The sequence below is a fragment of the Amphiura filiformis genome, chromosome 4, assembly GCF_039555335.1.
Source record: "Amphiura filiformis chromosome 4, Afil_fr2py, whole genome shotgun sequence".
In the NCBI taxonomy this organism is placed as follows: domain Eukaryota; kingdom Metazoa; phylum Echinodermata; class Ophiuroidea; order Amphilepidida; family Amphiuridae; genus Amphiura; species Amphiura filiformis.
The window spans coordinates 73030034-73049001 of NC_092631.1; the positions used below are offsets into that span (position 1 = coordinate 73030034).

The 18968-nt window shown below is 34.0% G+C and overlaps 1 protein-coding gene across 2 annotated transcripts in view; it reads left to right on the forward strand.

Moving 5' to 3' along the window:
* Positions 1-766: 766 nt before the first annotated feature.
* The window catches only part of LOC140151384 (uncharacterized), a 47440-nt gene continuing 29238 nt past the window's right edge, over positions 767-18968 (forward strand). The window contains exon 1 of one of the 2 annotated variants that reach the window (XM_072173703.1): positions 767-1319. In XM_072173703.1, the coding sequence (XP_072029804.1) occupies positions 1163-1319 (157 nt within the window). In that variant the 5' untranslated portion in view covers positions 767-1162. The remainder of the gene's footprint in view (positions 1320-18968) is intronic. The other variant, XM_072173704.1, reaches the window with a different exon arrangement.

The following is an 18968-nucleotide window of genomic DNA, read 5'->3' on the forward strand; positions in this document are numbered from 1 at the left end:
ATATTCCCTCCAACTGCTCCACCAAACAATCAACACTCACAAACAGGATAATTGATCATTGCAAATATACTGTCAACAGCGTCGACTGATCGCGTACGTATGCTATAATTGAAGACCGAATTAAAAAGACTAGTTTGCGTCTGATGTCAGGGCAAAGGCGCGACGTGATTGGTTGCTGACCTGCGCAGTACGGCATTTTTGGTCTGGTTGACAGGACGTCATACGCAAACTAGTCTTTTTAATTCGGTCTTCAATTATAGCTACACTGCAAAAAAAATTCACTCAATGTGTTGAGTTGTGACCTTTTTATTCAAGTTGAGTAAAATATGTTTAAGAGTGTATATTGTGTCATAAATGCAAAATTCTTAATTTTCATGAGTTTTATGGTGTTCTGACGTATCACATTAGTAATTTAAATAAAATGATGACCTTAAAATGAATGATTACAGATAAATGCATTGCAGTGAAATTTAAACGTAGGGTAAAATTTTAAGTCTATTGATTCAATATGTTGATACAAAAAAGGAAAATCAAAAAGTTAAACAACAAATTACGCAATGTTTTTACTGTAATGTAAATGCATATTAAAACTTCAGTGACGCAGCACATTAATCAATCAATCAAATAATCCCAAATCGACCTTTTAACCAATCATAAGATCCTTATTATATTATCGATATCTTAAACGCCCACCGTCTGTTACGTATTAGAACATACCAGATCGAGTTTCACGCAACTTCCCGCCCTTTTTTGTTGGCGCGAGATGAGTTCTATATGCTCCTTCTTTTCAGTGACTGCTCTCTGCTCAATGCACACTACAGTAACATTTTTTCTGGGTCTTCTCTATTCCACTTCATAGTACTTAAGACCGACGTACTTGTGATGCTCATTAGATCGCAATATCTATATTTGTAACCATTCTGATCTTATCACTCAGTCGCCGCTTCTCCGTTCGCCACGCATACCTCTGTATTCATTTGTGACTAAAACTCGTGTGCTTGAATTTGGCGCAGCTATAGTGAATGCTATGACCGGATTTGTTAACCATCAGACGCTTTCATATAGAGTTCTTCAATAATACATATCTCTGTACATCATTTCTTTTGCTTATTTTTTTTCTTCAGATTTTTGACGACTCATTAACTAAAGCTTAAATTTAACCATGAATAACAACCAGAGAGTGTTGGTATGTTCGTTGGCGATGATTCTGTGCCTTGTAGTAGCAACAGTAACAGCAAATGAAGCTGACGAAGCAAAAGCAGCCGCCTTACTTGCAGAAATGTTGTATCCAGAATATGCCAACAGTCCAGAGATTCAAGGTAAGATTGATTATCAACATTTTATATTCATTCATAACATTGGGAGGGGCATTTTTTCAGAAATATTGAGATGGATTTGAACATTCTGTGTATTAATCAAACTTCATTGTGGCAATCCACACGTTACATTCATTTCTTCTCATCGTTTGTCTTTTGCCAACAATTTTCGCGTAATCATCTTGTGAGAAGTCTTAATACTGGAGGCTAGAATATCTTACATTTACCTTTTTTACGCAAAAAACAAAACAATTTTTATACATATAATTTGCGCGATCGATTTGATAAAAAAAATGAGCAAAAGTAAAAATGTTGTTTCTATAACACATTTAGGGTTTTAAAATAGCCAACTCTTTAAGGCTCTTTAAGGCGACGGGAAAAAGAAACCCTGTTCTACGGACCTTTCAAGTCGGGTCGGTCCGTCGGCCTTTTTTGTTTGTTTTGGAAATGACCCAAAAAATCACCAAAATCTGTAAATAATTTGCAATTTGAGAAAATTTTAAAAAATTGTTCCTGAAATTTCCGAAATTTGGTTCGGCATTCATTTGTACAGGAAAAAATTTCCCCAATTTGTCAAAATCTGGGTCGGTTGGGCCCGTAGAACAGGGTTTTCTTTTTTTCGTCGCCTAATGGTCTCGTATTTAATTTGGAAGACCAATGAAGCATCGTGCAAAATACCAAGTCAACTTAATTATTTCCCGTAAAGCTTTTTTTTTTTGTGCAAAAACACAAAAACAAATATGTAATGTTGCGTCATTGTCTTACTTCAAGAAATTAGTGGCTACCAGTCGTGTTAGTAATTGATACAATGTTCCGGATACTCATTCAATCAATGATATGTGTTAAGGCTACTTTTACATTTATATTATTGAAAAGGTTGAAATTAATTCCTGGATGATAAAAGCTTTATAAAAGAACCGCGCGTGTCTTTTATAAAACAGGCATGACAAATTCATCTGTAATATAGCATATCATTTTGAAGTGTATGAAACTAACAAACCAAGGTTTGTTGAAATCAAAATATAAATCAATGTCAAGATATTTTAAATGCATTCAAAATATAGATAAAAACAAAATCTTCTAAATAAAAAAAGTTTGTACTTTTATCAATAGTACATTCAAACTTGTAAGCCCAATAAAACAGTCCCATCCATTGCATTGCGCTCTATAAATAGTTGGTTAGTGCAAGATCAGTTTCTCAATCAAATTTGAACTAAAATATTATATATTGATGCTTAAATACGACAAGAGTGCAATGATGTTCTTCATAAAGACCGGTAATTTTTCACATGCGCCGGTTTTGTGAGAACTCCTGCATGTTCACATTAATTACGAACCTGTTCATTCAAAAATAAAACTTGATGTATAAATTAATGCCAAAAAGCCTTCCAGCATACTTGAATTGTTTTCAAGAGGTGTAGATTTAGATCAACCTATATTCAAGAATCATGATGTAAATTGAAGTAAGAGTAAAATGAGCATCTTCCTTGGATCGCGTCTCATAAAAATTCTACGCAACCTGTTGGGTTACAAAATGATCATAGCTTTTTAAAGGGTATTGCGCATATCACTCATATTACACTATTCACCCTGCTTGATGGAGGCCGTTTATAACCAACTTTGCTGCTCTGCAAAATTTTGAAATGAATTGCTTATTATAATTTAAATTTTGCATTTAGTTTGAGGCTTCCGAACACTCATCCAGTTTAAAATTTCTGGACATTATTAAATTTGTCCGTTTACGCTTCATTAAACTATGGTCTTGACGAAATGAAAGGACGACAAAGCAGACGGTAGTTTTACATTTGACTTTAGGCGAAGTTCCCCTATAGATTCGGAAGACTTTAGATCAGACAGGCGCAATGAGTTTGATCCCTTTCTTTAAGCATGAGTGATCAAAATCTTATATTTTAAGAAAATGTCATTGCTATCCCAATTCGCCGTAGAAGTAGTGATGTGACAGGATTAATTACCATAGCGATAGGAACAATTTTTGAATGTATTGCCCTACACTATAAGTAGCTGCACTCATCGCATGTCATGTTGTGTATGTGTGCAATCATAGATTGAATACAATACCGCACTTTACAAAGACACTAATCGTACAGGTGCGAGTGAAACGTACACGGACTCTGCATAATGTGAAATTTCCATAGAATTACGATTCAGGATTTTATGCATATTCTTTGATAACCGATGGTACGATGCAGAGTCACAACGTACGTCTAGCATGTCTAGTACGGGGCAATACATTCAAAAATTGATTCGACCTATCGCTATGGTAATTAACCCCGGTACATCACTACTTCTACGGCGAATTCACTGTCGAAGTGACGTAATAATCCGATTAACTACCATAGCAATAGGGTAAAACCATTTTTGAATGTATCGCGCTGCACTGCAAGCAGATTGTAGCCTACTCATCACCTGTTTATGTCTACAATCATAGGTTGAATACAATACCGCTCCTTTCAAATATACTAATCTTACAGGTGCGAGTGATCAGCTTGATATGGTTCAAGAGGTACCGCGTGAACGTACTAGTGAAGAGCGATCTATTCAAAAATTGTTTTACCCTATTGCTATGGTAGTTAATCCGATTATTACATCACTGCGACGGCGAATACTCATACGAGACAATTTCACGTATGAAGAGCAAATCTATCGATCAATAGTTCAAGTGGGATTAGTGTAAAATATGTAGTTATTGATTGGTATTGCGTATGGTGACATTACTGCAGAATGGTAGTCTAACTTGGGTCAGACGTATAAAATCTTTTGTCTGGGATACTGGGTCAAAGTCTTTCGTCTGATGTAAGTTCGTATCTTAAGGGGAGCCTCGCCTTTTCCTATGTAACTGATAGTATTAAATTTTATTTAGCTTTAGAAACGTATTAATTATCTTTATATAATTAATTAATTTATAGTTAAATCTTAAGCTGTTAGCGATGATTTAGAATCGAGGACTCTCTGAATGTTACGTAATCAATCACTAGCGCTTACTCATATATAACTAAAAGGTCTTCTGAATAGGGTAAATGGGTTAATTGCACCCCGGGCTCGGGTCTATCCAAATAGGATCCAAGAACATACAGAGGACACGAGATTGACTTACTTTTACCAAAGCATGCCTTTTGTTGGTGATTTATCCTCCTCGAGCGCTTCAAGCGCATTTCTGCCAAAAAATATATATTGTCTGCGATATATAATATCCCTTTATTCAATGGACCCGGTTCAGTCCTCAGCATCCCTGACTAAATATACACTAATTCTGTTAGAAAGGTGTGCACTGAACAGTGGTCATTAATAATCATCACTTATGTGACTTAAAGAGTACCGGTATCTCGCTTTATCATTCATAACTAGTTTATATAACCTAAAAGTACTTTCAACTCGAATAATGCCATAAAAAGCGTATACAAATGTGTCTGGGCGCATTGTATATTATCAATTAAGTACCATTTTCATTACGCTGATTTTTTTCTTCGAATGATGGCAATGTAGTATGGACTAATGACATTGTAATGTAACTTAACTGGAACCTAAAAGTATAGGTAACACGTAACTAACATAGCCTCTAGGTTAGTAAAAAAACGTGTTTGAAAACGTCCATTAAATGTAAAGTGTGCTACAACTTGTGAGATATTACACCTGTGCGTAAGCGCGCTATAAATCACTTCACCAATATAACAGAGCTTGTGTAAGCTGTACAAAAAATTAAGTTAGATGATACCTGTCAAGCTAAATAATTGCGGGCTATACTGTCAGCTTAAATAAGTTGAACTGAAGTAAATGCTTACACCGTGAAATTTTGATCATTTATCGCCTAAAATTTGTTTCGCTGTCACAGCAACACTAAATGTGTTACAAAGATGTGTATTTACATCCGCAGGATGAAACGTTGCACAACAATAACATTGTATTTGTTATCTTTAAAACCTTAAGAGGAATAACATTTTTTTCTTTACAAATTCGGCTAAGAATATAAACCACTCAAAACTTAGTTATGACAAATTTGTCTTTATACATTAAGTTGATAAAACTTTTGTGTAATTAAAACGTGAGATGACATTTAAAAGCAATGATAATATCTTAATCTACATTTGAATCATATACCTCGGTTATGTTAGAAATACAATAATGTGATCATTAAATAGATAATTTAGTGTCGATTAATGCGCGGCTTGTATGTGGCTGTTATTATCACTTATGTAAAGACAATTATACATGTCCATTAAGATCATACGAATGATGAGCAATGATGAGCTATTATTCCAATGCAATGTGTCAGGTATCACTTCATATCTGCTATGTGATCAGTTAGCTACATAGGGTAAATTTCAATTCCTGTAAATGCTGATAAAAGCACTGTTTTCCATTTCATCAATTATTCTTGCATTTCATAATGGTAGATGGAATAGCGTGTTAGTAACATTGCATTAAAACTATTAAGAGCAAGATGGGTGAGTGTGATTTACAAAATAGGAAAACCGTATCAATCAAGGTTACTGGAATTTGTTGGGTGTATATTACGAAATAATTCAAAACATATTTCTATAACACCTTTGAGGATGACAGCTAATTCTTATACATTATGTACGATATCTAACTCATCCATCGTTCTCAAAAAGATATGTATATGAGAGGAGTCTGCGACATGAACCTGTAGCGCAACAAATTAATGGAGTATTTCATGCATCACGAGTTATTGCTTCGCACGTGACAATGGGGTTCATCGTAATAGAAAAGTCGTTTAAAGGCCCATTCAGTGATTTGCTCATCCATTTAATCATCAAAATTCAGACTGTGGTATCTTTGTCATTGTCATAGATATGCTAACATAAGCCTGCTAGTGGTTTTGCCGAAAGCCGTGTATTTAAGACAAAATAAGACATTTTCAGCTACATGTATTTGAATGGGGCTTCAACTTCGTCAATACTGCCGTTTTCTTCGTTTTTTGCCAAATTTGTAATTTCAAAAATACCAAATGACAATTTGAATGACTTATTCTTCACTTTTAAGCAATTTATAAACAATTTTAATTTTTCGCTGGGATCACTAATTGGGACTTTAATTCAGGCAACTCTAATAACAGGGTTAACTGAAGAACCACTCTACTAATACTATTAATGCTGGTACTAAAATTGTAAACAAATATGAAAGAGATTTTTGAAACATATTTAGATTTTTAGGCGTGTTATAATTATACTTGTACTTTGATGAAGATAGGTAAAGCTACTTCTGTAAACCTCACCATTGTCAGGCGATTTAGCAATTAACTTTTTGTGAAAAGGATATACTTAAATTTAGATTTTTAAATTAAAAAACTCAGGTTATTGTTTCGTGGTTTAGTTTAGAATCTGTTTTAGGAAAAGCAAAATGATCATTCAAATAATAATGATTGTTGGCGTTTATTGTAATCAGCTGTGAATAAGAGCTATTGTCATTTTGTAATGAACATAATACGAAATTTGAAACACTAATTTAGCTATTGATGAGTGATTCTGGGAAATGATCACGGGTTTTCTGAGCGTATTGGTGTTATTGTTACTGTAATTTGCACTGCTATGTGCATTGTGAGCATGTTTTTCTCGTGTCTTCTACTGCTGTAATCGGATTGTTCCTGATAAAGTAACACCTTCAACATCTGCCCCTTACAAAAACATTATAACCTATTTCACGATATGAACAGCCTCGACTTCAATCAATGATGACTGTTATTAAATTACCACAACTACAATGGGTTGGTGTAAACTGTTCAAAATTACTCAAACCTGTCACGTTTTACGTAAAGAGTTTAATTTAATAATGCAATCTTGTTTGGCGTGACAATTTGTTTCATATAAATAAATCTACCAGGAATATTTGTTTTCATGTTTCTATTATTGATATAATAGTGTGTCGTGTTAGCCTATGTCCTAGTTGTTAAACAATATATAAATTCAATTGTGATACAATTTTACCTCGGATCTAGTTTAAGTGAATTATATTTTGGGTTATCTAATCTCGTGACAAATATTCAATCGATTTGAAAAGCATTACAATTTCATTTAAGTTAATCATATTGGACCACACTACCCTCACATTTTTTGACATTTGAATTATCATAACCTTCATCTACAAACATACTTTTGAAATAAAGCCTTTGAAAGGTCATATTCGCCCATTGCACGGTTCCACCATATGCAAGGAGAGCCTCGAACTGGCAATAGACATGAAAGGAAGAATAACGTAACTTTACACAATGCTATGACTTGTTCAATTCCAATTCATGTATGCGGCCAGATGTAGGCTCTCCTCACATATGGCGGAACCGTGCAATGGGCGAGTATGGCCTCTCAAAGGCTTTATTTCGAAAGTATAGAAGTTTTTGTAGTTGACAATAATGTGTGAGGGTAGTGTTGCTGAGTAAGATTAACTCAAACGCAATCTTATTCGTAACGCTTTTCAAATCGTTTGATTATTTCTCATGAGATTAGATAATCACATAAATAATTCACTTAAACTAGATCCGAAGTAAATTGTATCACAATTGAATTTATACATTGTTTAACAACTAGGACATACGCTATTACAAGGCACACTATTATATCAATAGAAACATGAAAACAGATATTCTTGGTAGATTTATTTTTTGATGTATCACCGATATTACCTATCAAAAAGACGGATTATTATAATCAATAATCGTCTATTAAAATTTGTTATTCCCAATTTAGCTCAGCGCATGATGAAAAGCATTATTGTTTTGAAAGTAATTATATTAAACTTCAACACTACTTCCTCGTCGTCAGCTGATGTTGTTAGCTGATATGTTTTCTTGGAAACGCTAGAGACCAACCTGATCAGGAGACATCACACTTGATGACGTCACCGAAGTCGTAAAAACTTCCGAAAGCATTTGAGTAGACGAAGGCCCAGTTTTAAAATTATTATTGACAAACTTGCCTATTTAAACTAGACTTCTGGTTTGAGAGTGGTGGATGGCTAATTTATGCGCGACTTTTTTAAATTTAAATCTAAAACAAAAGAAAAGTGAAAAAAAAGGACTGAAAAATAATCTTGAAGTTGTGAGAAGTACAGAGAAGAAAAAATGAAATAAAAACTTGATTGAAGAAACTATGTTGTCTCTTTGTTGCACCTGTTGGAATATTTTCGTCTTGTATTGGCTAGTTTGTTACTTTTTAAATTGGACTTTCGTCTAATCCAATACTTGTAACTTTACTTCTTGAGGTCACAATGGATTCGATGGGGTGTCATAATGTGCATGATTAGATAATGCATCTAATACAAATGAAATAAATTCACCCAAATATGGTTTAGTTTTAAAATTAGGATTTTTATTCAAGTGTTCAGATACTTTTCTAGCGCAGTACATTACGCAATATAGATGACCTTGGTCGTATTCGCAGTAGAAGTAGTGGTGTAACAGGATTGATTACCATAGGAATAGGTGAATGTCTGAGCATGTGCAACCATAGAATTTGTGAGTATGTGCAACCACAGCTTGAACACAATACCGCCCTTTTCGAAGACACTAATCGTTTAGGTGCGAGTGAAACGTACATGGACTCTGCATACTGTGAATTCCCATAGAATTACGATCCATGTCTATGTCAATTTTTTGATAATCAATGGTGCGATGCAGAGTTACAGCTTACATCTAGTGCAGGGAAATGGTTTTTCACATATTGCTATTGTAATTAGTCCTGTTACATCAGTACTTTCAGCGAATTGAGTGTTACTTCATTGTTAACAAACAATTTTTTGGAGATGTCAGTGTTTGCAACAACTCATTTTAAGCACCTGACAAACGTTGATATACAAGATTATTAAATGCGATACTGGTTGTCCTGTCCTCTGGAGAGTAGCATCACATATCATCATATAATATAGAAAGATACTCTCACGTAATACTGACTGAACATGTTATGATGTAAAAAATGTCATGGTTTTTTGCTTGTTCCATTATCTATATTGACTGAATAAACTGAATCTATTCAATGAAACAAAAGACGTCACTAATAGAACAGGTTTTGATTTGCAGCCAGACACTCTCTCAGGATCGTGGGATGCGACAAAAAGAAAAACAAAAAGTTTCATAATAATGTACGGGCTATTGGGGTAAGTCTTGTTTTAACTGCAGGACTTAGTATCCGACTCGGTAGTGCTTAAAATCTCCTGAGTAATAAAAGTAAAGAAGTTCATTACTGTCCATTGTCAAAAACAAATAAGTTGAATATAGAATATATATGTGTAAACAGACGTGATGTGAATGCCAATTTTGACGAGGAAGTAGGTACACATGTGATGTCGCTTGTCTTATATTGGTTCATTCACTGCCAAATTGTGACAAACATTAATAGAAAATTTAAAAAAATCTTTTTTTAAAGGAAATTAAATTTGGATTACTAAGAATACTATTAAATATGAAAAACATCAATTCAATTATTTTGATAGAGCTTTTAGGATTGTACAATAAACAAAATCATATGATCCACAGAAAAATATCTCAGCTTACGTCAAACTAGTTAGAGCTATGCCCGGGAGCTATGGTCGTTTGTTTATTAGTTTATCTTAACTGGTTAAGATATGACCTTTTATCATGATGCAGTCATGTCTACAGTAGAATTCACCTCGACCTTTGCAGGACTTAAACCTCATTAAAAGCTATTAAACCAAGATAACACTCATTGAAAACAGCTCAACTGATTAAATCATATCTTCTCTGGTTAAATACACACAACATAAGTTTCTGCTTTACACGTACAATGGAGCAATGCGCTGGGATTACAGTTTCAGTTGGGTGTACGATTATAAAGCGAGCGCTAGAGAACAATTCTGTGTGATCTTTGTATACGAAATGAGACAATACGTGCTTATTGTTAACCAGCGTTCTTGAAAATGAGAAGCATGGTGGTTTGCAGACTTAACACGGTTTGGAAATAATTTCTTCATATTTTTGGTGTTATCTGTCGTTTACATATCCTTCCTAAAACACCAAAGTACGCATATATCCAAACATCTAAATTATCTAAATATTTAGGACATGTTACCAAACTATATTTTCTAGACTTTTAGAAGAGTACTTTTAATATTGGCCGGTTATTTTTCACACAGCGACGTTAACTAGGCAATGTACTATTACCTATAACATACACTAAAACACCAAAGTACGCATATTTCCAAACATCTAAATTAGCTAAAATTTAGGACATGTTACAAAACTATATTTTCTAGAACTTTAGAAGAGTACTTTTAATATTGGCCGGTTATTTTCACACAGCGACGTTAACTAGGCAAATCCCCATACTTTTAACGTAGGCTATTTGTAGAGGTCACGCGTCAATGGTAAGAGCACTGTGTATTGTGTATAGGAAAACGGACAGTAACTGCAGTATGTCAAGCATAAGAGTATAGATATCACTCATATTTGACTTCTAACAGGGCTCGTACTGTACTGTACTGTACTGTACTGTACTGTACTGTACTGTACGACAGTACGAGGCAGTATTCCTCGTTCAAATCAACATATGTTAGGGGCGCACCATTTGATTTCCAACGGGGCATTGGAGTTTTTGAACAAACGAAAATACTTCGCCCACTAGTGAGACGATTTTTTCCTCAATGATGAGTAAAAACAAAAACATTTCCCCACCCTGTAATAAAGGTATAGCTTAGAAAATAAAAAGAATAAACCCCCCGAATAAAATTCCCCCGTCCCATAGTTTCTAATAGTAATTGTATATCTACATCATCAGTATTATAATTTACTAATATTTTAGTATCAAATAATGAGACAGCTATGACAAAGACCAGCAAATTGAAGTTGCTATTCTTTACGGATTCTTGTTGCTTTAATAATCAACTATTACTTACGGCAATCGACCTTTACTTGACAGACGTCTGCAAATGATATTCAATCTAATAAATTAATCAGATTTCAAAATACAGATATCAAATCTAACACTTGTACTGTTAAATGTATGTGTTAAATCTGTGAAGTTGTCTCACACCTTGACTTGTTATATCAAATATCAACAATATCCTTAAGTAATATCGGTCGCACATCTAATACAATTACTTATATGTGTATTAAAACAGGCAACCGTGCATTCCCTTATCCCCACAAATGCAGACGATTCAATTCCCCAATGGTTGCCTTAACGGTAAATATAAAAGCCATGGGTGTCTTCCTTTTTGTCGGTTTCCATTCTCATATTTGTCAACAAAATGAGTTGTTTTGATTCCCACTAAAGCTTTACAAGCTTGTTCGCATTTCTGTAAGTCCAATAAAATTGATCATGTAGAAAGTAAAATTTTGAGATTTTCGTTAAACCTTTGCGCTTTTGAACTATAATCGACGGAGTAATTATTACTGTAGCACCTCATGCAATGGAATTTTTAATCTATCTCCCCGCGCACAAAAAAAAAATATTTGCGGCTTGTCGATGCAAAACAAATTATCCAGATTATAAGGATTGAAAATCAGTGGCAAATCATTGATTTTGGAATGATTTATATTAGAATTGTCATCAAGGAATATCTAAGGCGTCTGTAATTTAACCATGTTATTGCTGTATTATCGAAATTTAATAGGACAAAAAGATATATTTATGTATTTATTGATATATACGTATCAAAATTTTGAGGTGAATACATTTGTAATACCTATTAAAGGTGCAAAGTCTTTTAAGTTTGACACGAAGTCAGTCTTTTGCGTTGCCCAATAGTAGAAAGAAAGAAAGAAAGAAAGAAAGAAAGAAAGAAAGAAAGAAAGAAAGAAAGAAAGAAAGAAAGAAAGAAAGAAAGAAAGAAAGAAAGAAAAAAAGAAAGAAAAAAAGAAAGAAAGAAAGAAAGAAAGAAAAAAAGAAAGAAAGAAAGAAAGAAAGAAAGAAAGAAAGAAAGAAAGAAAAAAAGACGAAAATGCCGTTAAGGGGAACAATGGAAAAATGAGAAAGAAACACACCAAAACATCAAAAAGCGAATAAAACCGTCCAAATTAGGTTAATATTTATAACCTATAATATATTGAACCATGCCCTAACCTAGTTCATTGGTCTATTTAGCAACTTGAGACATATCCTAGTTCTTATCAATCCTCAATCAATCATACCACACTGCTGATGATTCATTAAAGACATTCAAAGTTTTCAACCCTTTTTGTAAAAGCACCTGTTTGAGCCCTTGAAATTCAGAGATGATATTGTGTTAAGGTTCTTAGAACTAGCTGTCATTGTTGTAAATCTTTCTTTTTCATAACATGCAGAAAAACAATCAAACTTTTTTTTTAAAGCGCTCGACGTACACACAGGTGCTCCCCGCATAGCTTTAAACTACTGAAACTTTTAAGCATTCTGATTATGTCATCCATTTTACAATTGTAAATATTTACTGAATTGCATTAAAATTTAAAGAGAATTAGATCAAGTAAGTACGATGGAGAGCCAGCTGCTTTTATGGGTTCTATTACCTAAATCCAGTATCCATGCCTTCAGGCGCATAGATCTTTCCAATATCGTCGCAAATTTTAAACTACAACTAAATTTTAAACTACAACTTCATCGTTAAACTACGAATTTTCTTTTTTCAAATTCAAGCAACGCATTCAATAAGACACGCAAATACATGTACCTGAAAATTAACTATATTCAATATCAGGGTCAAATTACTAAAACAAAATAAAAGAAAAGGAACCAATCGTGGCAAAACATGAATTAAGGCGACACGATCTTTTGTTGTCTAAATCAATATATTATTGAAAAATAACACTTTAATTTTTTTGCAAAAGTTCATTCTACAAATCATATATTTTGAAAACTTGCTTGATTTGTTGTTGTTAATCAGTTATTCACGTTTTACAAAAGTGTTGTTGTTTCAGTCCTCTTTACAACATAACTCAAGAACCACAGGACCTACAAAAGTATATCTGTGATATTTGAATTCCTCTACACACTTGCTATAAAATGATCAGTGCAATTTTCGTCAAAGTGCACTACCATTCGCAAGATGCCATGAACTACCAAATCGCCAAAGTTTAAAATAGTTGCTAACCTTAAGTCGGAGATTGCAATCTATAGTCACTTTTATATCTTTGAGACGAATCTCGTTTTGGGGCAATTACATCACACTTACAGCAGAAGAATGAGACTTAAACGAATACCTGAACTTCCCGAGACAGTTCGCTCGGAATACTATAACTGTCCAAGTATCGTTTCCTTTTTATATTCCTTTTAGGGTGTCTCATTTCGAACAAGGTATAATTGCGATAGGGTGTGTAGAAATAGAATGCAACATTGGAATTATTCCCCCAAACCGAGAAACCTAGTAGATGAGGTGCGTCAATTTATACATCTCATAAAATTAATTAGTTTTGCGTTAAACCCATGAAAATTCATTTCGGAAATAATATTATTCTATTTCAATTTGACATTTGCCTTCTGAATTTAAAGGTATGCAGAATTAAAGCATTCTGACGAAGGACATTTCACATTTCCGTGATAACGAATCGTATTTCACACGTGATACATATTCATTATCAAGTAAGTTCATTTAAGCCCATGTACAGAAGTTACTCTCTCGTGACATATGACTGTCAAATGATTCATAAGAACTTTTGTTCAGTTCATGTAATGAATGTTATTCTTAAAGTAAAACTTTACTCTAACATGCCTCATAAAAGACGGTTTTATCTCTTCAGTCTCAAATAACGAGACAGCTGGGGAAAAGACCAGCAAATTGAAGGTGCTATTCTTTACATGTTCTTGTTTCTTGTGGCAATCGACCATTACTTGATTGGCGTCTACAAGTTGAGATGCAATCTGATTAATTCAGCAGAATTTTAAATAATGATACAGATATCAAATCTAACACTTGTTCTGTTAAATGTATGTGTCAAATCTGTGAAGTTGTCTCACACCTTGACTTGTTATATCAAATATCAACAATATCCTTAAGTAACACCAGTCTCGCATCTAATGCAATTACTTATCCAGGCAACCTGCGTGTCCTTGCAAATATCCCCTCAAAGGGCAGACCATTCCCCAATGCCTGCCCTAGTGGTAAATATAAAAAATGGGTGTCTTCCTAGGATCGGTAGTAATTCTCCAATTTCTCAACAAAATGCGATTGCTCAAGCTCATTGTGATGCCCACTAAAGGTATACGAAGCTTGTTCACACTTCTGTAAGTTCTTTTCACAGCATTTATAAATAACATTAATCATGTAGAAAGTTAATTTATGTGATTTTTTACAAAAGTTTGCGTTTTAAACTATAATCGGCTCCGTACAAAAGGGTTATGTAAGCCCTCCCATCCAATGGATTGGTTAATCAATCTTAACAAATATCTTTGCGCCTTGTCGATGCAAAACAAATTATTCATATTATACGGCTTGAAATTCAGCGGCAAATCATTGATTGTGGAATGCTTTATATTGGAATTGCCATCAAGGAATATCTAACGTGTCTGTAATTTTGCCATGTTATTGTTGTAATATCAAATTTTAATGGCGCAAGAAAGTATGTATTTATTTATTAATATACCGTATACGTGTCAAAATTCATCTTTGATGTAAATTAATTTGTAATTAAAGATGCAACATATTTCTAGTTTGTCAAGACGTCAGATTTATGCGAGTTGTATAATAGAAAATCATGCTTCTCGCAATGAAAGTTTGAAAAAGAGAGAACAATAGAAGGCAGGCGGAAATATAATTGTAAAAAAAATGAAAATGTAGTTTAAGGGTGCACCCTAATCGCCAGCCTCATCTACCCCACTTTATCAAAATAAATATTTTGGCATCAGTAGAAAGCTCATATATTTCCCATTATCCTAGGGAAATGTTAGGCCTGAAATGCGTTCTGTTGTGATTAGATGCTATGAACGATAAAGTGATGTCCTGATCACCCAAGGTAGTTACCATGCATACTTTTCTATGAGCCGTTGTGAAACACCGTTTTGCTTATAATCAAACTCGTTCGTGCAATTTAACTAAAAACTTGGGGAATTAGATTATTTTAGTACAGACCTCAGTGCAAGGTGCAAACACAAAGTTAATAGAAATTAAAAAGGTGAAAAAACACACACAAAAAACATATATTAAATACCTGTAACCTATAGGCTATATCACATTGAACCAAATTCTAACCTAATTAATTTGTCTACATTTGTCAACTTTATACCGCTCCTAGTTCTCATCAATCCTCCATCAATCATATCATTTCAAACACCTTTAATCTGAGCCCTTCGTTAAGTAGAATCCAGGGATGATACTCTGCAACGGTTTTTAGCTTTCAAAACGCACTCGACGTACCTAGTAGCTATCAACAACACTGCTTTAAACTATTTAAACTTTAAAACATTCTTTAAAATCATCCTTTCATATCAAATTTATTGTAAAATCTTAAGAGAAATAGATTGAATAAGTACGATAGAGACGTGCTTTTATTTCTTTTACTATCACGCCTTAACTACATCAAGTGGATATAGTGGTACATTTCAATGTTTAACAGTTTAACCTCAACAATATACTGTCATTTGGCTTACCTTGAATGTTTTCGCTAGGTCGACTTGCGTCTTCAGCAGATGGTATGCTGTGATAGTACTTTCTAATGTCGTCATATGATTTACAGAATCACGTCATAGGATGCCGAATTGATTTGCCGACCTAAAGTGGGACCTTTAGACAAAAGGATCCGCTAACTGTTCCAACAACGCTTGACCGGGGGCACTTGCATATATCGGCACTCGTCAATGTGCCTGTCATTAGACCTTTTTTCTGCATACATTACATTTTGGCCAGATTTAGCAGTCCACACTGACTCCCACATTGAAGTACCCCTATTATTTGAAGAACAAAAACCTACACCGATATATTAAAAAAATATAAAAATACGGGTCCTGGGTATTTTACAAATAGTTTTTACAAATTAATAATTGTTACGGTGACCGAAAAAATTTGGGTCAAAACACCGTTTTGTTTTTATTTGCTCTACAATTGACCATTTTGGCCCACATTTGACCTCACCTCACAGATGGATTCATCAAGTCATTTCCATTCTAAATATGTATACTTTTATATACTTTAGACCAACCATTTAGAAGGCACAAAAGTTTCCATAATTCCAGGGTTAAGACCACTCTTAAGGAATCGGATAGCAACATGAGAGCACATCAGACACACTAAATTGCATTCTGAATACAAGAAATGGCCTTCTGATATCAAATAATTTTGATTTGTTTTTTCAATTCGCGATTTCATAAAAATTTTATGGCATATCATTAAAAATTGATATTTTTGATATTTAACAGTACTTGAAGTAAACTTTATAAATCTAATGATATGTACTTAATGTGTATGTAGCTGGGAGGAAAAGCCGTCCATCATTTGAAAAGTTTGACCTTTCTTATTGAGGCTATACAAAAAGACCTAAAAATGTTTGAAATACTTTTCTGTACGGTAAGGTGATAAACCTTTGTTGGCAGACACCGGGTCTTGGTTCTGAGATGAACTTTCTTTTTTGTAAATATCCTTGAACGGAAACAGATATCTTTCCCGAAACGATTATACAAAGGATTCAGAAACCAAGATCAAATTGCGACAAATGATTGGTAATAGATCATATATTTTGGGATACTCTACTGATGCCCGGGGAAGTGCAATATCATAACATCATATGACGCTATTCTGTCAATCATGTGACATCATCAGATATGACTACCCCGTTTGTAGACAAGATAGTAAGTATCACAGCATCGTCATCTGCTGAAGACGCTAGTCGACCTAGAGAAACGTTCCAGGTGAGCAAAATAGTGAAGCGTTGACAACTTCATCGTTATACTAATTTTCTTCTCTAAATTTAGGTAATTCATTCAATAAGAAACGCACATACCCACTGAAAAATTAACAAAATTACATATCAAGGACAAATTACTAAAACAAGATTAAAGAAAATAAATCAAACCTGACAAAAGTATGACATAAGTCGGAGATTGAAATCTTTAGATAGTCACGTCGTTGAGACAAATCTCGCTTTCCATGTTTGCCGGCAATTACATTACAATTTACAGTAGAAGAATGAGAATTAAATGAATTACTAAGCTTTCCGAGACAATTCATTTGGGACGCTGTTACTGTTCGGGTATCATTTCCTTTGTATCTCCCTTTTAGGGTGTCTCATTTCGTAATAGAATGTGTGGATAGCAACACTGAAATTATTCCATCAAAACCGAGAAACTTAGTAGTATCATGGTATGTGTCGGTGAAGTGCGTCATTTTATACATCTCACAGAATTGATCGGTTATCTCTATGAAAATTCATTTCAGAAATTCAATTTACCTTCTGAATTAACAAATATGCGGAATTAAAGCCTTATGACGAGGGACATTTTACCTTTCCGTGATAACAAATCACATTTCACACGCGATACATATTCATTAATTTTCAAGTGAGTTCATTTAGGTACCTGTACAGAAGTTACTCTTACATGAGTCATGACTGTCAAACGGGTAATAAGAACTTTTTTGTCAATGAATGTTGTTCTTAAAATACAAAATTATTCTCACATGACTCATGACTGCCAAATGGTCATAGAAACTTCTTCTTTTTTCAGTCCATTGAATGTTATTTATTCTGAAACTTCGGAATTATTCTCATGTGCCTCATGACTGTCAAGCGGGAATAAAATCAAATGTTTGTCAGCTCATGGAATGTCATTCTTAAAATCAGAAGTTACTCTCACATGACTCATGACTGTCAAACGGTATAAATGACTTACTTTTTCTCTCATAGCTGTTAGTAGGCAATAAAATCATATTGTGGGCAGTTCGTGGCATGTTGTTCTTAACATAATTTATTGGGCACACTCAAGCATTTTCGTTACTTACATAAGATCTTACAAGACAAACTTACATAAGATCTTACAAGACAAACTAAATTAAACAGGCAGTTGGTATTACATATCAGTAAAGAGGAAAGCTGCCTTTATTCGAGCGAGTTTTTTCGTACTTTCCCTACGTACATTACTTTACAAACAGACAAACAAAGATTTCCCCATAAGGCACTGGACATAGCTTTCTATACATATAACAGGAGCATAAAATGCCTTCCAACAAATTGCGTATGTAATGCTGCCCCTTGAAATAAAGAAATACTTATTCTTTGGTTTACCTCCAGTTCAGTAGTGACGCCTTTTTTCCGGTTTGCAGGCAAAACCCCAAATACGTACCTACGTCACTACCGAACTTGATGTTAGTCAAAAAACACCTTGCTGGTCAAGCTAATTAATGTGAGCTGGTCTCACTTCATGTGCAATATTTTGTGTTGGTGTTTCATATTTTTTGTCATCAGTGTTCTTTGCTTTCCCCCTCCCCTCATATGTTTAAGGACCCCAATGGAAATAAGCTTTTCTTTTGAAAAGCTTTTTGGGCTATCCTTGGTACTCTGCTGTTTTATAATGTTTTTATAATGTTTTATCATCTTAATGTGTTGTTTTTGGAAATGTGTACATCTTATGTTATTGTTGATTGTCTATTTATATGTAAACATTGTAATTTCTGAGTACCGAATAAAATCAAATCAAATCAAATCAAATCAAGTATAGACAAATCCAATTTCACGCATTCCCAGGTGAGTGAGAGTTCATAAGGGCA